The sequence below is a fragment of the Perissodus microlepis genome, chromosome 7 (assembly GCF_051167445.1).
Source record: "Perissodus microlepis isolate ML-2025 ecotype Zambia chromosome 7, ASM5116744v1, whole genome shotgun sequence".
NCBI lineage: Eukaryota > Metazoa > Chordata > Actinopteri > Cichliformes > Cichlidae > Perissodus > Perissodus microlepis.
In genome coordinates this window covers 38,409,097-38,431,448 of record NC_140467.1, presented here as the reverse complement: position 1 = coordinate 38,431,448, position 22,352 = coordinate 38,409,097, and the positions used below count along the sequence as shown (strand labels likewise).

The following is a 22,352-nucleotide window of genomic DNA, read 5'->3' as shown; positions in this document are numbered from 1 at the left end:
TTGCCACAGGTGGGCTGGAGACATGAGTTTACAGTCTTGTTGGTTTTTACTGCCACTTTAATGATGTATCAGTACAGAAGCTCAGAGACTGACAGAATGTACAGCAGGAGATGTTGCAAAAGTTTGAAAACATAACACTTTCTTGGAAAAACTCAAATTATTTGCTTGCGGTTTTGACTTCTCCTGTGCTAGCGGAGATATTATGTTTTTTTAAGTGTGACTCCTATCGTAGTGCAACAAGTACTTACACCCTCAGTGCTTGTATAAAGGGTACAGTACTGTGGCGACTTCTCTGTTTGCATGCAAAGCAATCAATGTGGCAGCTATAAACGGGCCATTAACTGCCTCTCCAAGGCGCTCTGGAGCCCACCACTACCTCAGCTCCTTGTTTTCATACCGTTTTTCATCTAATTGTTATCATACGTGCTACCATTTATGCCATCTATGAACTGTCCTGAGGGATCTTGCTGCTGCTCTTCTTGCCTTAGGCTTTTATATTTCTATATATATACACCTGTGGAAGGCCAGAGCCATAGCACTGAATATAAATTGGTACAGAGAGAATAACAATCTTCTTTTATCTAATATGATGAAAAAGAGAAGTGGGGGGAAATGGACAAGCTCAGCAAAGTAAACAAGCTTTTGAACTCCTTACCAGATGTTGGCTGCAGTGTGCAGCATGTCTGCTAAAACAAAAAATGTCTTTTTTTTTGTGTGTGAAAAATCTTTTCATCGACATCCTGGAAACACAAGTGTTTCTGGACTATGATTGGCCTGTGACATCACATCCTGTTTTTTTGCTCCCGTATCGTTAAGCTGTCAGCCAGCAGTCACACATAATGAGTTCTGTGACGATGGTATCATCGCAACAACCCCTCTCCAAGCAGAATCCGTTTTGCATCAGTGCATCTGATCTCCTCTGCCCCACAATACCTCCCTGTTTAGCCATGGTGAACAGCTGCTAAGTCCCTTCATCTTCAGCCTCACTGACAGGAAATGGGTCACTGGGAGACATTTAACCCTTCAACCTTGTGACACTTAAAGGGTCACAAAGTAGCACAGTCTATTAATGTGTTTACATTGTTTCTTAATAGCGTGAGGATGAGGTCAGATCTGTGGCGCACCTCTTGGACTTTTAAAGGTTAGAGAGAAAAGTGTGAATTTACACTAAATGTAAAGTGTTTTTTTTTTCAGATCCAATCATGCAAGTCCATTAATAACTGCCAATTAAGAATGTTTAAGTAAGCATCTTCTTGGGTTCCTAATTCTGCAGCTGAATAAATAATGAGACTAAGTGTTTGTCAGAAAAACACGGCAGAAAATGTTTCATACACACGATGCAAAAGTCATAAAAAGCAGAAAAAGGACGTGTCTACTGATGTTTGAAGATAGTGATGTGGATCTTCTTTAAGCTACAGTCACACTATGGAAAAGAGTGATTGGAGACTGCTGCACGCCCAAAATTATTGCAGCTGTGTGCAATTAACTTGCAATCTCTTCACCTTTTAAATGGCCATTTCAAAGACAGAACCAAGTCTCAGACTACTTGCAGTCAGTTGGTTTCATCAGCTTTGTTTTATTGCCATTTTATCGCCATCTTGACACAACAGAGTCAGTCTGCTATCAATTTTTGATTGAACTGGGACAACTTGGCACTTAAATGCAATCTGTTTACGATAATACTGCAATTAACTGTGAAAAATCTCAAATCTATTGCCGTCTGTTGCAAACCTGTTGCCATCTACATCAGTTGTGTAGTTTTGTATTGGAGCCAAGTGCGGACTCACCACCAGTTGTGACTTTTTCAGTCAGACTGGCCAGAACTTAACAGCGGGCTAATTTATAATTCCTAAATTTTTACACATAAACAGGCACTGGCGGTTCATTTCCTTTATCACCAAGAGCAGTGCAAATTTTTAGCTCAAAAATTAGGGCACATGTAAGTTAAGTGCAGGTTTTAAGCATTTGTTTCTCTTTGAAAACTATGTGGCTGTTCAGAAAGATGAGAAGAGGCTGACAAAGAATCAATATGTTTATAATATAAGAGTGAACTCCTCTGACTGTGTGTGGTCCTGAGAACTGAAACTCATGTGGAGCGATTTATGCAAAAATGTTAATGTAAAATCTGTGTGTAACAGCTGACATGTATGATGTGTAGAAGAACACAAAACATTTGATGTCAGACCCCAAGCTGTTAAAATACCTTGCTATGAGGGCATCGCTGAAGAAATGTCACGTGTGTGGTTTTTTGGCTTAAATGGTGATGATGTTGCAGCTCCTGTGATGGACAAACAGAGAGGAGCAACCACCCTAACCCTAACCTGACTGTCATTCACTGCATCATTCACAGATGAGTGAAGAGCATCACAGAGCCGAGACATTTTCACACATTTATTAACTTATAAAGAACAAATATCTGCTGCTGATCTCAGTGGAACAACTTTCCTCCTCGTCTGTATGGAGATTTACAAATGTAGGTTTTAAAAAATAGGTAACGCACCGAAGACAACAGCAGGAAAGCAGAAGAAAATCTGTTATCAAACCAGATTGTTTTCTTAGGAACTTACTGTAGTCTAATATTAATTCTTTCTGACAACATCCTGTGCTGTTGCATTAAGTAGCACAGCTGGTCAAATAGCACTGAGTGGATGGGGAATTTCATTCTGGCATGTTAAACGGTTTGTATTGTTGCGTTTGTAAGTGTCTGAAAAGCAAAGGTTGAAACTGGGAATATTGCACATACTAATTTAACTTAAACTTACCCTAACTTCAACATATTATAACATTCAGACATTAGTCGAACACATACCATGTAGTCCCATCTATAGCTACGTTTTGACTGTGTGCGTTTTGACACATATGAAGTAACAGAAAGAATAAAAAGAGAAACAATAGTGAAAGATCACTGTGTAGAAATGTGACTAAAAGCCTGAAACAGAGTGCAACGTGCTCAACCTCTGAGTGACCACTTTTAATTGCAAGAAAATTACAGACAATCGTGTGTTAATTGCTGGTGATCATAACTTGTCTGCAACTCATTTGTCTGCAATGCTTGACTCAGCTGGTTGCCAACTGGTTCTATTCCTATATAAAAATAAGTCTACCTAGCACCTATGTCATTTTGCAATTAAATCATCCTGCAGCAGCAAAGTAACTGTGGAGGACAATTTTTCTTTCTCTTTTGAATCTACTAGACTGGACTAAATATAAGCAGCTAATGTAAATTTTTATATGTAGAGGTTTTTTTTTTTGCCAATTTGGGATTTTACCAATTTGTGGCAGTTAATCCTGCTAATATACAAGATACCAGACTCCAGCACCCTCTTTTTATCATTTCATTGCCATCCTATCGCATTGATCGTTGATAGCAAGTGATCGTAGACCTGCTTGTTGTGTCCAAAGTAACCATTTAAAGGCAACAAGATCGCAAGTTTGTTGTATGTGGTCAAAAATATTTTTGGTCATGTAGTAGCCAAAAATGATCAAATTCACTGTACTCCTCGAAAGCAAACTAGTTGCTACTGGCAGCTTTTAAAGATGAGTGTTTTATTGTATCCCTTTCTTTTAATCTTGATAGGTATGTTACCTTGAATTGAATCATATCATGATTTTCTTTTTCACTGTCTACTGTGTGATCAAAGAGTAATGATTTGCTATAAAAGTTATAGCACCTACACTGAACCAAAAATAATCACAAAATACGTTGTACTGGTAGTGTCTTTATTTTAAAATGACCCCTTTCTCAATGCACATCCATTGCCCGACCGGGCTTATTTTCACACTTCCAGTGGCATTCAGAGAGAATCTCCACAGACATGGACATCAAATGTGGTAAATATGGCCATTATGTGCAGTGTAATTGCATACTGCAAGGGCTACATATTGATATTTGATTGGTAGCAATTTCAAATAACTGGCAAAGAAATACATGTACAGGTATTTAATATAATTTTTGATTTCTCAGATTGTGCTCCCTTTCTTTAGTGCCACAAAACATTTTCTACAAGTTCCAAACCACATAGCAAAAGAAAATTCCTGATGCGTGTAATTATTATGAATATACAAACATTTTGCTTGAGAAGAAAAATCTACAGTAGTTAAAATCAGGATCTGGGAGGTAAGTTCTGAGAAAAAAAAACACAACCCAAAAAGATCTATAATCAAGAAACAGCTTTGACTAGACAGAGATGCCAATCTTTCCAGTCTGTAAAAAAAAAGTCACTTAAAAGCAATATGAGACTATAAATGTGTATCACACAGATGTAAATGTCTCACATCAAACAGTCTTCTGCTTCTAATGTTGCTCTCCAATGAGGACATTTCTTTCAACTGAATTTCATCAGAACATCCATGGGTTCTGCAGCAGGCGCTAAGATGGTATCATTATTCAAAGCAGTTGTAACAGCTTTAGCGTTTTATAGCAGGAGCTTATACTGAGAGATGGTTTACTTAAAGTATTACACTGGGATGATGTAGGATCCAAGGAATGAGAGCTTGCTTAAGTGTATTTGACTGAGAAGCTCCTGAAACCATTCCAAAGGCATATCCTGAGTGTAAACACAATTTACTGACGAAATTAAAGATTTAGTCTCATTTGTGCAAACAGATAAGATCAAAGAGGGAGAATATAGGGGGATAGAAAGAGAAGGAAATTGGGGATGACATGCAGCCTGAATGACACATTTAATTGAACAGAAAATTGAGGCTGGATTGCCAAGCAAGTAAAGGAGTGAGAATTAATCCAGGCCTGCAAATCATCCGTCTATTTTAATGCATTTTTTTTCCTCAGCTCACTTTTCCTCTCAGTGAGCACTTACCCCTCTCATCTTTTTGCATGTTTCCATGAATATGTTTTCAAGGTTTATAGCTTGTTTAAAATCCTCGAAGTGAAGCAGCATTTTTAAGGGCCCATGCTAAAACTACGCATCGACTGCAGTTTTCTTGGCCAATTACAATTTCAGATTTCTCCCTGAGTTTGACCTGCTGATAACGATTTCTGCAAATTCCAGTTTTCTCTCTAAGATATATAACTGACTGTACATATAAAGAAGTTAAATAAAAAACCAACCAAACCAAAAAGCAAAACAAAAAATAAACCCAACCAACCAACCAACCAACCCCCAAATTTTTAATAGTAAAATAAATTATTACATTTTATAATTTCTCAAAAATTACATTAAGTAACAGGTTTTTCTTTCACTTGAACATGGGAAAATAAAACGCTCTGCTGCTGCTGTGAAGGAGATTTGTTGCAGGTGGTCCACCCCACGGTTTACTTTGGCAAACTTTCTGTCTTCATTCACAACTAAGAGTTTCCTTGCTAAGATCATGTTAGTGTGTGGAAATGAGTGTGCACATGGTTGTTTGCTTCACCGTGGAACGCTGACAGGCCATTCAGCTGACCACGAACATTGGAAATCTTCCCATTTCAGTCCATGGCTGGTTGACTGGTGCATCGCTAAACCATTAGAAAATAAAGATTTGCTTTGTCGTTTGGTAGTGCTAATACTAATCTATCTGAGATAAATTTATCTGATAATTTTTATCTGACATAGGTAATAGCACAAGTGCAAAATTTCATGGAAACAGGACTTTCTCTCAGCAGAGAAGGACGGCCAATTTTATGTGTGATAAGCTTCACTTAAAACAAGAGGCAGCCCTACTTAAACTGAATCAGTGAGTCAGTCATGACTCGAGCAGTTTGAAGTGTTGCTCTGGTCACCTCTACTATGTGCTCCTGGTGCTTTGTCAAAAATAAATGTTTCTCAAACTTTGGGTAGTTCTCAGTGCCGTTATCCCAGAGATACATTGTCACAAGACACTAAATATACTTGAAGTTGATAATTTGAATGTAAATACAGAAAATACAGAAACATTTCAACAAAGAATTAGATTTTTCTGGATTGTAATATTTTTTGTATAGAACTATGCATGCCTTCATTTTCCTAACCACTGATGCAAGCCTTCTTGCGGGGAGGTGGGAGTGCACGAGCCTTTCCCATTTGTCATATGGAAAGAGACGGGTTACACACTGGACAGGCTGCCTGCCCATTACAAGCCCTTACAGACTCCCACTGAGTCTCTTCCAAAACATGTTTTGTTTTTTCCTGGCAGAAACTTCAATTCCCTTTGTCAGCAAAAGCTACTATATCGACAACACCACTAATCAGAGGAAGCACATTAGATCATGTGACACTCAAACAGGTCAAGTCCCATTTATCAGCTTGTTCAGGCTTTTATCATAATGTTGCTTGACAACTTAATGCATAAATTGTATCTTAGCTCAATTGATATGACAATAGTACACTCATTTTTAGTTACTCATACTGGTTATTTGTTTCTCAATTATTTTTGACTCCTATCATTTTTTATATTAATTTAATATTTATCTTTATGAATTTTAGGCCCAGGGGGAGGTGCAGATTTTGTGGAATATCTTTAATGCCTACGTTTAGCAACAAAGTGTGCTGTTATTTTGTGTCATTCGCGGTTACTGCTAATCTGTTTGTGATTATTTCTTTTATTCTTCTTCTTTCCAGCTGCATCTTTAATTTTCCACCAATTTCCTATGTGTTGTGCGAAGAGCTGGACTTTAAGGTTTCTGGAAAAAAAATCATAAAAAACAATAACAACAACAACAATAATAGTAAATTTAAAAACAAAGTTCTGTTACTAAAGACAATCAAATTTTTTAAAAGCCAATGAACAGACTTATGGCTTGCATGGCCTGCATTTGTATAGCGCTTTTCTAGTCCTTAGGGACCCCAAAGCGCTTTACACTACATTCAGTCATTCACCCATTCACACACACATTCACACACTGGCGATAGCAAGCTACATTGTAGCCACAGCTGCCCTGGGGCGCACTGACAGAGGCGAGGCTGCCGGACACAGGCGCCACCGGGCCCTCTGACCACCACCAGTAGGCAAACATCTAGTATCTTGCCCAAGGATATTTGGCATGCAGCCAGGAGGCAGCCTGGGATCGAACCACCGACCTTCTGATTAGTGGCTGACCTGCTCTGCCACCTGAGCTACAGCCACCCCCGTCACATTACTGAAAATAAGAAATTTAAATTAGTTACTAACAACTTTTTCAATGAAAAAAAAATTTAGAGCTTGATTTAAACCTTATTTAAAACAAAATACGTCAGCCTTTGATGTTTTTGCAGCTCCTATATATGCTCGCTAATTAAATGTTTCCCATAGGAAACTGCAGTAAAAGTCTTTCTTTATTTCAGTAGTTTATGAACACTGGGACAGATTTTCATAGACCAGTGGTTAGGTAGTTAGACAGTTGTGACTGTTGTAAAACACTTTAAAGCTATTGTGAAAATTTCATTATTAGCTACTTTTATTTGATTCTGTAAGAGTATGTCTGATGATTTTAGCTGTAATGAAAAGCATTCAATATCTTGTTGCAGAAGTAAAAGGAGCGAGATATGTGGTAGCATTAAATTAAATTCCAGCTTAGACCACTCGCCTCTTTTAAAAAGCTGAGCATTATTTAGTGAAGATCACAAGAACCAAAAACAATGAGGCTTATATACTGAATGGACCTACATCCACGCCATGACTTTCTTTGTATACCTCAAATTATCTGGCCCACTTGATATATTTAGCACTATTTATCCATATACTATGTAATTTCTCCAAGGGAGCCACAATGGATCTGGCACATAGCACCACCTCTGCTAAGAAGAGATGTGACAAAAGCTCTATAGGAAGTAGGCGTCAAAAAGATTACAGTATATATAAGCTCTTAAACCCTTTCGTAAGTGGATGCTAAAGAACAAATATTAAAAACAGATTAGTAAGTACAAATACTTAGGAATAAATTGTCCTTTTTTATTTATTGTAATTCTAGCACTGACCTCTTTTTAACAAGATCCATCTTTGCTACAGAATATCTTTCCGGCAAGGAAAAAAGAGTAAAGAAGAATCCAGAGTCAGAGGGTTACAGCTCTGATCATAGCCTGGACGCTGCTGCCAAATGTCAAACTTGAGCTTGAATGATTTGGACTCTTGACTAAATGGTTAAAGACAAGCCATTCGTTTAATTTTATTTTTTATTTTTAAAAAGCAAGTTTCCTCTTAGAAACACAAATACCAAGTCCAAAATCAAAATTAACTGGCATATTTCTTGACATTAGCACAAGAAGGCACAAAAAATTTGAAGAATACTGCTCCACTTTGTTTTCAGTTAAAATGGCTTATAATTGAACTGGATTGCAAAAATTGAATGCAGTGAACAGAAAAGACTGAAAATGGAGGCAAGGATGGCATTCAATGTAAGATTCCACAGCTACACACTATTTTGCAAGCAGATGGCACACCCGCTACCCTGCTGAAACACTCAATCACTTCACTTCAGGAAGTATTTTTGCTCTGGTGAATACACAATGTGCATATAATGGGATACAAGTCTGACTAGTTGAAAGAATGTGGTACATTCTGATGGATGAGCTTATTCTGACACCAAGTTTCCATTCAGTTGGAGGTGTGAATGTCATTTTCCCCAGACACTTGGGAGGAAAATCTGTCCTAATTTGCATGTTTGCATGTGTGAGAGCATGGCAACAAGGATTAAAATGTGACTGTAAATGAATCATTTAATCCCTGGTTTAAGGACAGCTCGCTATACAAAAAGATGAGACTGAACCACTGTCTGTTCCTGGAGGAAGAAACAAGAAGGGTGCAGAGACAAGAGTTGTCTAGAGAAAGAGGTATGGAGACAATAGTGGAGAATACACAAGAGGAAAGACATTAAGAGGCACAGAATGAGTCAACAAAGTCACAGAAAAAGTAATACAGAACGTAAAAAAAGCAGACAGTATAGATGAGAAAAGACTTAAACGAAATTGGACCCAAAATGTGATATATTTTCACCCTTCTGAATCTGTATTCATGAAGAAGAAAATACAGGTGATTGGATGGACAAAAGACTAGTGTGATACTTTTATATGAACTGTAATATGTTGGGTTAGTTAGACAATAATCAAGCATATGTAAGCACAAATCTATGTGGAAATTATAAGCAGAATTAGATAAAAGGCATCACACTCTTGCACTGACGTCTGGTTCAAATCCACTGGTGGGCTCGGGTCTCTCTGTGGAGCGTGGGTTTTCTCCAGCTACTCCAGCTTCCTCCCACGATCCAAAGACATGTATGTTAAGCTAACCGGTGAGTCTAAATTGAATGCAAGCATGAATGGCTGTTCATCTATCTATGTTAGCAGTGCAATAGACTGGCAGCCTGTCCAGGCTGTAGTCAACCTGTCACACTATGGCAACTGGGATATATACAGCATTCCATTTGAAGATGGAAGTTGGAAATGCCAATGTTTTTCAGGGCCAAAAAAAGAACTGCAATGTGATGTATTGTTAATGATTGATGAATGGGTTGACTTTGCAAGTGAGCAAAACAAATCCTGTTTTCCTTGCTTTTCTGACTACTAATAATGGAACATGGTCAACCCAGGAGTCATGGAATGGAAAATGCATTAATGGATTGAGAAAACACAAAATCTGTGTTTACTATACAGAGTTTACTTGAGATGGGTGCTTAGGTACATGTCACGGCGGGGTGCGTCGATGTATTTTTTAAACGGACCCAAGAGTAGACACTGCAGGAGACGGAGCTGGTTTGCGAAACAAGAGCGAGTCTTTATTAGGGCTAAATGAAGGCAAACAAGAAGAATGCTAAGGGGAAAAACAGAAAACGACAAAACTACACTGGGAGCAGACTATGAACAACTATGAAACTGTGACAACTATGATGCCTATGGTGTGGAATAACAGATGACCTGACAACGAGTGAACGGAAACACAGACTAAATACACACTAGGGGTAATCAGGGGGAGTGGAAACACATGAGGAAACAGCTGACACAAATGAACCTAAGGACATTACAGGGGAAGTGAATCTAAACACAATGATAAAGACACAACAGACTATTTTAAAATAAAACAGGAAACACTGAGAACATACAACAATCAAATAATAAAACGAAGATACACAAAACACTGAGTTACAGACCCAGTACTATGACAGTAACTTGCATGTTTTTTGACTGATTTTAACTTCTTCTTTTTTTTAATTGCCTAAAAGATCAAGATCTGTGATTTATTTCCTAGCAAATAACGCCTTTATTTCCCCATATTTCCCATCATGGCATCTTATCTTCTGGCAGGCTTGCTGGCCAGGTTCCTGTGGTTGCAGTCCCTGATATCATTCAGTTCCTTATGCAAAAAGAAACTTGTAAGGCATCAGATGGACTCTAACTTCCACTGCAGCTATTTACAACTGACCATACTTTTGCTCCGGAGATCTACTTTTTGCTTGAGTGCCTCTCTAAAAAGAACCTGCAGCACATGGATATTAGTTCACGTGCCAAAATGTCAACCTCACCGAGGCAGCAAAGCAGAACAATGACTACTGTCATCAACTGCAGTCCAAGACTGTGAAGTTTAGTGAGCCTGCAGGGTCAGGGAAACTCTGATTATATTGCTTAATGTTTTATTTGATCGAGTTGGAGTCCATGTACACACTGGAGAGAATGCTAATTATTGCTTTATAATTTACTGACAAAGTCACAATATAAGGTGCTACTTAATTATTTCTATAAGAAGGTATGGGGTCTGCCTCCATACATGTGCTTGCATGAATGCATATCCACCCTCATTACTGCAACAAACAGAAACAAATTCTGTGGGAAATACTTTAGTTTCATATGATAAATTATAAAAGGGACACCTACACACTGTTTGGAATGATGCCCACAATGGCTTGCAGTTTTTTTGCATTTTGAAGAATGCTTTTTGTCAGAGAGTGTGTGTAAACCTCCTTGCTGAGACAGCCACCGGCTTGTCACAAAATCTTGTTTACTATGAGAAAAATGTGCTTAATTTGTGCAACTTGTACCTCATTTCTGAGAGGCCAGAAAGATGCACCTGTTTAAACACAAGTCTCTGCATTCTTTTTTCCCAAAATTAGCAAATTTCAGTACAAAGGGTATTAATGGCAGGCCTAAAAATTACAGTACAAATTAACCTTCACTTTATGGCAGAAGACAGAGGGTATGTACTGAGTGATGCCAAAGTCAATGAAAAATCCAGCAGAGTTAAAGAGGAAAATCTACTCAGTACCCAAAACATTTAGTGTAATATGTGTCTTTCTCCTCACTTCCGAAAACAAATCTATTACAGTTTCACTGTTAGAAGTCCACTTCTCGTGTTTTTTTTTCCTAATATGGACATGCATCAATAACAGAAGGGTAGATAACCTTTGTGACTGAATGGGGTAGTGGGAGATGGTAAAACGGGGATGCTAAGTAGAAAGAGGACTTAAAATGTCAGCAAGAGACTAAAGATAAACAAACTGATGGAGCCAATTAAAACAGCCCCCCTACAACTGGAGCCTAATTTAATAAGCATAAGTTTAAGTGTCTCCATTGAGGGTAAAAAGCCCCCAAACCTTCTTTGAAGTTCTTCTCTCTGTGGATGCTAATGTGGCATGGCAATGAGAGAAAGCCCAACAGACACATGGACTGAATAAAGCTTAGCCAGTGTCCCTTGATAGTGGGGATAAAAGAAGGTTACACACAAATACATAACAGACCTGACAGAATTAGACTTTGACTTGTTTGTTTCTATGGGTTAACCTATACACCAATTATCCACAACACTAGAAACTCACTGGAAGGTTGAGTGTGCAGCACGAATCATATTACAAACAAATGTTCTGCTGGGAAATCTTGGATCCCGGCATTCCTCTTGATTTAACTTTGACATGCAATATCCACCTTAATATTGCTGCAGACTCTACATGAGGAAGCCAACATGGAAGTGCCAAAACTGCAGCCCACTGAGGCTGACTGTAAAAGTAAGCCCCAAATCAACAGTGTTAAAATGCATGTTTACAGCCTGGTACAAGACAAGATTTTGGATAGTTTCCCACTTTTAAAAAACTGTTTGGTCATTGGATTTTTTTTTTAAACAACTCACTTGTTTTCATTTTGTTCGAGCTTAAAGATGGAAGGTGCGGCTGCTTTGATTGACGGGACAGCGTCTGTGATGCTGTAGCCTTTTGGAGTATTTCAAATGGAATCTCACTCAATAAACATGTCCTCTCATGGCCTTACTCCAGTTTATGCTCCAGATGCTAGGTGAAATTCGAGTATTTGATCTGTATCACATGGCACTTTTTAGCAATTATCTGTCTCTATGCATTGCACACATCCAGTTGATGGATGTTTAGAGAAAAACACTTCCTCATCTGTGCAGCCGAGTGATGGAAACATGTTGAGTTAAAAATCTGAAAGCAGCCTTTGTTTTTGTTCTTTTTGCTTGCATCAACTTTGGGAAATCTCAAACTATAACAGAAAGGTCATACGGTGATATGTAATTGCCTGTCATTCAAATAATCAGCAATCAGTGTCACATGTACACCATTGTTAATCTCTGTGACCTTTAATGGTATGGAAAATTGTCAATCAAATCCACTTTACATAAGCTAGGAACTGTATAATAGAGTGGCATTGCATCAATATGTTTGCTCTATGAGCAGGTAGTATGCAAATTCATCTATGTAATTCCATTTTAAAGTTCAATTCAATTCAGTTTTATTTAAATAACACTAATTCAGAACAACAGTTGCGTCAAGGCACTGTGTACAGTAAAGACTCTACAGTATTAGAAAGACACCCCAACAGTTACCAAACCCCTATGAGCAAGCACTTGGTGAGACAGGGCAGAACTAGGCTCAGGGAGGGGCGGCCATCCACCACAACTAATTGGGGATGAGGGGGAGGAGAAGGGAGATAAGACAAAAAGCAAACTATAGGAGAGAGACAGCCAAAGTTTAATAATCGCTAATGATTAAATGCAGTAGAGGAGTATAAACACACAGAGAAGGAAAGGAGATGAGTGAAGTAACAATGCTCCTGGGAAGCCCACCAGCAGTCTACAGGCCTTTACATACCGAGTGTGTAATATTTGTGCAAATGTTTTGAGCATTAGAAATATTTTTCAGACTCAGCTATGCTTAATGTGGCCGTTCACACTGACCATGTAATTATGAAGGACGAATTTGTGGCATTTATTCTTTTTTGGATCAAGTTTGATTTTTCTGATTTTTGCATGCAAATAAACAGATCTGACCAATCAGGCCAGTTTCAACTCCTCGATCAAACCATGAAATTCTCTGTACTGGTGCCTTCACAGGACAATTGTATGAACCCAGAATCTGTTTTTTTCCCCTTTCCTTGTTTATAAATATTAGGATCAGCTCATCATCGCTTGTTTTTTCCACAGTGCATTTTTTTAGGGTGAAAAAAATAATGCAACACATTCAGTATGTATATAAGTTTCACAACAATTTTGTGTCTGAAAAATTCCGAGTTTCATGTCACTTTTCTGCAACTTGCTTGGTGTGTAATGGCCTTATGACTATTGTAGCAGTTAAAAGGGATGGTTCATGGTCACCTGACTCAGCCCTACATTTAAGCTTTATCAAAGAGGAACATTTTTAAGCCTAATCTTGAAAGTAGAGAGGGTGTCTGTCTCCTGAATCCAAACTGGTAGCTGGTTTCACAGGAGAGGAGCCTGATAGCTGATGGCTCTGCCTCCCATTCGCCTTTTACAAACCCTAGGAACCACAAGTAAGTGCAGTCTGAGAGTGAAGTGCTCTGTTAGGACAATAAGGTACTATGGCGTCTTTAAGATAGGAGGGGGCCTTATTAAGTTCAGAGATAAAGGAGTGACTATGTATGTAAGGATGTATATATGGACTGCCCTGGTACACAATTCATAAAGCCATGAAAGAGCTGCCGCATGTTTCTATAGTGATCCTTGCAGTGATGTCTGTTTAGCTTTAGCTGAGGAATGTTGGCAACTGGCATGTCTACATTAAGCATGCTCATTCAAAAATACACACAGAGCATGCACACACGTGCAAGTGTGTCCATATCGCTGTGTTTGACTCTATTTTTAAACTTGAGTCCGAAACAGCAAAGCTCTGTTCTTACCATAAACCCAAATGCAAAATTAAGCCCACTTCAGAATGCGATTCAAACAGTCAAATAAACTGCAATTTACAGGATCACGAGTGCCTCTTAAAATTCTGCAGATTGTTACTGGCTCATTATATTCACTTGATAGGAGTTTGAGTATCAACAGTGGACTAGAGAAAGTAGGTCTAATTGCCAGTGATATTTGGATGGAGACGCAGCTTATCTCTGCCACCCACTCAATCTCTCTTGGTCTTCTTCCTGCTCCTGTAATTCTCCTCATTTTATTTGGACATTCAGACGAATAGGATCATGAACCCATAGCGGTCTTGAAGTTGACTCCAAAGATGACAAACATTTGTCCTCATCCAGTCCCTCACCTTTTCTTTATTTCAACCATCTATTTCACTTGTTCAGAAATGACAACTGCTTTGTAACGACAAATAATGAGATCACTAGTGTGGCACTGACCAACACACACACACACACACACACACACACACACACACACACACACACACCGACCGATCTATACACAACTTATAAAACAGAAACACACAAACAAGAAGAAAGTGGTATTCACATACAGACATAACCACATTTATTATAATTCTGCCAATTTCTGCAAGCAATTTCAGAGAAGCTTTGTTGTTCCTTTTGGGTTTTCTTGATCGTGCTAGTAAAGCCGTCTATTGGCAGTTCAGTTGGCATGGCTATGGATTATTTTAGGTTTTAGCATGTGAGCCAGCATAACACCAGAAACCACTGTAATTACAAGATGTAGTCGGCCCTTTGAATAGCAATGGCAACCAAAACCTTGATCCGGTCAAAGACAAGAGGGAAGGCGGGGCCCCCGAAGTTAAAATAGAACTGTCCACATGGAGTTGATTTGAGGTTTTCTATATGGGGAGCCCTGGAGAGTGCCTGCACAAGTAATGAAGTCAGTTCAAACCAATCGCGTGCAGCTCTGTTGTGGAAAACATCACTCACTTGCCCACAATATTAAATCCATCACTACTGTAAAAGTAAACAAAAATAGATGGGAGAGAACTACTGTGTTGAGACTAAGATATCCACCCTTTTCTGCTGAAATAAAAAGCAGATAAACTGATAAGATCCAGCCTGGAGTGCTTGTGCCACCAACCAGTTCAATCATTTTACTGTTACATAAAGTCAGACGGCAGAAAAAGAGTGAATTTGTTTTGGTGCATATAAATCTGAAATGCACATGCAACCCACAAAAACACATCCCAGAGCACTAGAGGCTTGTTTTACTAGGATATTTTAGACTCGCCAGTATAGTTAGGTAGTCATAATTTAACTCAGAGAGTTACACAGAAATGAGCACTGGTTTTATGGACTCGCTTCCATTTTCTGCTGGTGTAAATAAAGATACGTTTTTTGATGTGGTTGCATAACCAGCTGTGTCTTAATTTTCCCAAAATGTGTTGCAAATTATTCCACTGATATCTGATTACTTACATTTGAGCCATTGTCAGAGTCACTCTTTGTGAAACCAGCCAAAGATCAGGAAAATTCAGAACATTATTAGAAAGGGATTTAGCAGTTTGAACAAACAAGGCAAGACCAACTATCACATTCATGGCTTAAATAATACAGACAAATTCATTTGCTGGCTGAAAACATTATGCAGAAGTGCTGCATCTGCCACACTTAACTCCCACACCAGCATGCTACAGCGCAGCCAACAGAGCACCAGGGCCCTTAAGATCCTTGCTGAATTGGGCTCTAAGGATATTATGAACTCTGACAGTTTCCTCAGAAACTTGCAAGTCCCAAGAGAACTTTTACACTTAGCAAAGCTGCAATGACAGATTGGAAAGGAGCAGATTGAAGGACTGGTTCATTTCCACAGTATCTCCCTCTTCCCGAGAAGACGGGAATGTGTTATATATTACATGATGAACGCTCTCTCTCTCGCTCTCTGTTAATCATGACACAATGCTGCACAGAAATCTACCCTGTGACATCAGAGAAAAAAATGCCCTTGTCCTGGATATAATCCCCATGGCGCAGTAGTACAGACATAAGGGTCACACGTCAAGATAGAAGTGGAACGGTAGTGCTAAAAGTATCCAAAAGTCGGGCATGATAGAAATGAAGTAGCATTTTACTTTTTCCTGCTTTTCCTTCAATATCTGCTGTCTTTTCTTTTCTTTCTTTGTTAGGTTTTTTTGATAATATATAGCTGATTAGTCATTTCAGTGCACAATGCTTCCATCACTCCTTCCCTTGACTGTTTCTGCATCCAGCTTTCTCTTTGAGCTGCCTCTCTCCCTGGGCCTCTACGTGTAATCAGAAGAACCATGATGTGCTGGTAGAAAGAAAGCATCCTATATCTGGGTTGGAAGAAGAAAATTGAAGGAAGGAGACTGAATGACTGAGGGGACAGAATATAATACTGGTGAACTGCACACTCATGAGAGGCAAAGAAAGAGCTAATGAGGAGTGTTGGGGCTGGGCACGCCGGTTGCATGAGAATTCAGTATTATGAGGTCTAGCAGTGAAGAGGAAAAAAGGGAGCAGTGGTAAAGAGGGTGGTGTCTACCAGGGTTTCCTTTTTTTTCCTTCTCTACTCAGTGGACAGAAGACCAGATGGTGCTCTCATTAAAGGAATTATGAAGCAAAATGAGAGTTAGAGGCAGACTGGTAAGGAATGGTTATCCCATCAGGCATATACCACACACTTATTTGGTTTTATTGCTTAAAGACATGAAAAAATAAATAAGTTAACATTTTCATCATTAAAAGATTAAATGCAGGAAAGGCATTTTTTCCACACTTTTACAGCATTAAAGCGTACTTAAGGTGCTTTTATCAACAACTTTTACGCTCACCACACCTCTAGCTTAAGACAGCTGCAATAGTAAGTACAATATTAGAGATGAACAGTTCCCAGAGGAAGTCAGACATTCAGTACTGGAGTAGAAAGCAGCCATCAGGATTAAAATGACATTATGAGTGGAAAACATAGTGCAGGGACCATTATAGCTGTTGTGTAGTAGTTCCCTCATATGCTGAAATTGCAACTTGGTGCTCTGCAGTGATGTACTGGGCTAGATAACAGCAAATCTGAAAACTGCATGCCTCAGAGCTGTGCTTAAGTTTGTGGTGCAGTTAATTATGGTCACTGTGTACAGTGGTTACAAAGAGAGATGGATACATTCAGCGCTACATTCAGCACGACTAAAAGCCAAGTAATGGCTCTGAAGTGTAATGGGACTGTGGAGCAGTAGAGCTGGGGATCAGGACACGCTTCTGTGGGTAGATGGTTGTTTTTGTGGACCGAGTCCCATATGTATAGCACTTATGAAAACCACTGGGCTGAGCCGGGGAGAAGCTACTCAGACCCTCAACAACTAATTATCCACCTGTTTTTCAGCAGCTGAGGGTGGTTTCATCAATGCAGGAGAAGTCTTATTTAAAAGTTAATCAACCAATCACAGGGGAGAATGGTGCTCATCTGTCCATCTGCCTACCCATGACCATCCTAAAGCTGCTTTCACATACTGAGGAAAAAAATCCTGGTATTGCACACATGCTATATGCTGAAACTGTTGAGTCTAAGGTGCTAACGTTACGATAGGGAATGACATGGTGTCAGAGCATCGATAAAGCCCCAGCTTCCAAGCAAAACTTCTCCAGTGTGTTAATTTGTGTATTTATTCTGCTTTATCAAATAACAAATTGGAGACTTTGAGGTTCTGGAATGTTGATTAGAAAAATCAAGAAATGTGTGGATGTCACCTTGGGTTCTGAGACACTGTGACAGGTATTTCTTCATTATTTTCTATTTATTTCTATTTTAGACATAACAACTAACTGTTTCATTGCAGAAATTACTCCAATAATCAGTAATGAAAACAATGTGTCTAACCACTCCTGTCAGTGATGCTTAGACCTTACCCCCACTACTATTTATAGGCTAAAAATTACGTAAACATTATAGTTAAACCCATCTAAAGCCACTCGTAGTGAAGCAGCTAACACAAACCTGAGGAGAGCCAATGTAAACACATGACTGATGAGGATAGTGCTTTAAGTAGCAAATATTAAACCCAACCAGTCTTTTCAACTCAAACCAGGATGGTTTAGTGGTAAGAAAAACTGCTTAAGTCAAGGACACATTGTTCTGTTTCTCCTGGCTACATAAGAGACCAAGTATTTGTTGAGTATCAAGATGGCTTTAAGGTATGGCGACCAAACATTTGCAATTAACACACTGTATTCTTCAAACCTGAGAAACTGAAGGTCAAAACATGTCTGCAGGTCTGAGTATTGAAGACCAAGGAAACAAAATGTTGTCTCCAAAACATCCACCAGGTAATATGTGGAACTGGTCGAGCTTGAAAACCAACCCTGAAAGTTCTTTGATAACAGACTTAATGTGCAATCTTCTCCATCACCACCACCAACAACGACAAAAAAAGACAAACAAGCAGCTGGCAGAGACGAATGCAGGGAGACACAAGCTGAATGAACAGCAATACAATATGAATCCATCAAAGCTCGGAGGGATGAATCTCTATGGTTTTATATTAGGCAAAACAATGTGGAGATAACAAGAAATAGTAAAACCTAATGAGACAGTTAAGTTGATCTGTAATATAGCCATTAATGTATACACTTAATTAGAGTGTCTCAAGAGTTCCTAATTAACAGATACTTGTTTAATTTGCAAGTCTGCAGCTCATTAAACTCCAAATATAAAGTGGAAGTATTGTGAGCCCAAGCTGCTGATGAAAATATTATACAATAGCTTTAATTTGCTGAATACAGTTCACTGAGAGGAATGGAGTGATTTTTTTTGACTGTACCAAGGCTTATGCATAAAACAGAGTGTAAATAGTAAAATTCACATTACAATTATGGACTTGTTCCACACTTTAATTCCATTTATCGCCACAGTAAACTAATGAAACCTATTAAACTAGCAGCTCACGCCAGTAATAGGTTTGCGCTTTATCTTTTTTCCCCTCATGCTGATCAAACTCAGCATGAGGAAAATATACTGAAGTAGTCTTTTAGAGGCATTACTGAGGAAAGGAAATAATGTCCTATGGCTGAGGTTGTCGTCGCGCTGGAAGGGAGCCCCGCTTGCCATTCATCAGTGGAGGATATACTATGTCAGCATGCTGTGGAGGAGGTCGATATGCCGCCAAGGCAAATACATTTACATTTATTTATTGAATACCATTACAGGGACTCTGATTCCTGCTTTGGCAACAGTCTCCTATTTTTCTCCATTACACCCAGTCTGCAACGCCAAGCTACCCTAGGGACACTGGACCGCTGCGAGGTGTTACAGTTCCGATCAAATGGAAAGGACGGCATTCCTACATGCAAAAGTAGGGTAAACTGCTCATTTCCGAGAGTTGGTATGCCCACGGGAGGTCTGAAAACTTTCCACTCCCCATGCATGTCTAAAAACGTTAATGTAGCAAACTTCCTATCCCCGTGTAAAAAGATGGAAAACTTACCACCCCCATGTCCAGCTGCTCGGTAGTCAGAGAAGGAGCCGCTCCAGCCAGAGGTAAAAACCACAATACCGGCATCACCACCAGCAGCAGCAGCATCTTAGGAGAGATATTCCTCATCCACTTGTGAAGAACCAAAGAAATCATGATGCCCTATGACAGGCTGATCCTGCAGGGCTCAGACATCGACCCCGGCAGCCGCATCCATTGGATAAATCGTACGCCGACACTCTGTGAAATGTGCCCGAGTCAGTCTACCTCACTGTTGACCGTAAGCACATAAAACACATTAAACCCGTTTTTTTCTCTCTCTCTCTTCGGTAGGGACGTTAAGGAATTTCAAGTTTTTGTTTTCTGCGAAATAACACTTGTGATCACCGCCTAAGTGGTCACAACAAGAAGTAACAAACTGAATATTCTCAGTCTGTATAAGAAGTCCTTCACAGGTTATTTATTCCAGCAGCAAGACACCCGAGGTCCGCTCCGGATCGTGCACTCTCGAACACTGTGGAAAGAAAGCAGCTGTGTGCGGCTTTGTCCCGGGCAGGAGAGGAGATCGCACGTTGACAGGCACGCTGAGAGAGTGGATGAGTATTTGGCTCAAAGGATTCTGGGGAGGGAGGGAGAAGGGGGGGAGAAGGGGAGTTCAGCGCCTTTCTCAGCCCACTTGGACTCTACTTAATGTATGACGCGCGTCGTGCGTAACGTGAAGGTCTCGGGGGTGGCTTGGGTTAAGACATAAAGCACAGTTTATCGATTTTGCTCTTTTATCCTTACACGAGAAATGTGTCAGTGTTAAGTGTGTATATTTCTTGGGCTAAATCCTGTTTTGAAGCAGTAGCGTGAATTTGAGTTTGTCTGTGTGTTACACAAACAGGAGATCGAAGAAAGATGCAAAAGAGCGTCTTTTAACCATGCATCGTGGTAATAACATTACAATACCAGTATGCTTGTTGTTCCCTGAAACGGAAATACAGCAATATATACTGGAAGGGTCAGACAAAATCTTTGAGATATTCCTATTTCGCAGTTGGTAAATCCTCTTAACTTCATGATTGCTCGAATTTCCTCTGGTGCCAGTGGATTTAAAAAAAAAAAAGTGAATAATTTATTATGGATTAACTGCAAGTGGATGCATCGATACACCCGCCAGGATCATTTGCCTTTATTGTCATTGTCACAAGAACAAGACAGTACAGGCTCTCCAACAACAATTAATAATAACTAATAAATGATAAATAAATAGTAAAATTAAAATAGTAAATACAAATTAATTTTATGTAATTTAAAGCCAGGAAGAGTTGTGTATGTGAGCCATTAAGAAGTCTGATTGCTTGTGGATGGAAACTGTTTGTCATTCCACAAGTCGTTGCTTTAATGGACCTGAACCTGTTGCCTGATGGGAGCAGCTGGAACAGGTGATTGGCAGAGTGAGAAGAGTCAGTGAGGATAGGTAGCTGCAAACAGCGGGAGGAGATGGTTGTAATATATGGAAGCTCTGCCCCAATGATCTTTCCAGCAGTTTTAATGATCCTCTGGATGGCTTCCTGTTCTGCCTTTTGTGCAGCTAAAGAGCCAGGCAGCAACACTCTCTATTGCACATAGGCAGAAACTGACCAACAGTCTCTGTGGTAGCTTTGCTTTCCTCTGTTTCCTGAAAGAAAAGAGGCATTGTTGGGCTTTACTGATGGCCAAAGCTGTGTTGGAGTCCCAGGATAGTTTCCTGTGAACATTATCCCCAAGAACTACAAGCTGGTGACACACACCATCTCCTTACTCTTAATGTAAAGTGAGGGATGGTTACACAGACCTGACCTCAGGAGATCCACAATCATCTCTTTTGTTTTGCTGATATTCAGGCAGAGTGTGATCAGAGCACCAGACTGCCAATTTATCTACTTTCTTCCTGTAAGGCCAAACACTGTGGTCTCATTTCCACTTTGGGGACTCTATGAATTTGTGGTAAGAAATACGACTTTGAATATAAATTTCAATTTGTCTGTTTAGTCTTAATCTTAGTCCTGAATTTGTGTTATTGACAAAGAGTACATTTACAACACAAGACTTAGAGATAAAGTAATAATTAAGGCACAAAGTGGGTTGGGGTTTACCATCACACATTTTGAATGAGCTTGCTACACGCCATTAAAATAGTAAACTTGGAACTCTTCCAGATCTCCTCATGGTGCAGTTTTAATCACTGCTAATTAAGGCTAGGTGATCCAATTTTTAGTCCTTATTATTCCCTAAGTGTGACTTTATTCAACTAATATTTTAATACATGGCAGCACAGCAGTGTGGTGGTTAGCGCTGTTGCTGTACAGCAGGAATGTCCTTGGTTCAAATCATATCATAGTGCTTCTATGTGAAGTTTGCATGTGTTTTTTTCTGTGTCTGTTTGGGTTTTGTCCTGGTACTCTGGCTTTCTCCCCCAGTAACAAAGACATGCATGTATTAGGTTAATTGGCGCATATAAATGATTGACTATCTCCCTGTGTCAATCCTGTAAAAGATTGGCGACCTGTCCAGGATGTAGTCCACCTCTCATTCTGCGACAGTGGGTATAAGATCCTATGACCCTGCATTGGATAAGTGAAAGTGAATGGATGGACAGATTGAAAATGCAATGGCAAGGAATGAAGAAACTTTGAGTTAATTGGCACATAAAGAGTTTAAAAGGGTTATTTGATTGGTGTTGGACAGGCAGACGTCATGGTTGCTTCTTTACGGCATCATCCATGGGAACATTTCAAAGTAGATCACAGCCAAGGTTATTCAGTCAGCTCTTTGACGCCACTGTGCCCTTTCAGGACACCACAGTGGCAGCAGTCGTAGTCGAAGCAAT

At 39.5% G+C, this 22,352-nt stretch overlaps 1 protein-coding gene across 1 annotated transcript in view; it reads right to left on the bottom strand.

The window, feature by feature from the left end:
* The window catches only part of LOC146383596 (matrix metalloproteinase-17-like), an 89,937-nt gene extending 69,815 nt beyond the window's left edge, over positions 1-20,122 (bottom strand). The window contains exon 1 of the mRNA XM_084934928.1: positions 19,511-20,122. Coding sequence (XP_084791054.1) covers positions 19,511-19,654 — 144 coding nt within the window. The 5' untranslated portion in view covers positions 19,655-20,122. The remainder of the gene's footprint in view (positions 1-19,510) is intronic.
* Positions 20,123-22,352: the final 2,230 nt, after the last annotated feature.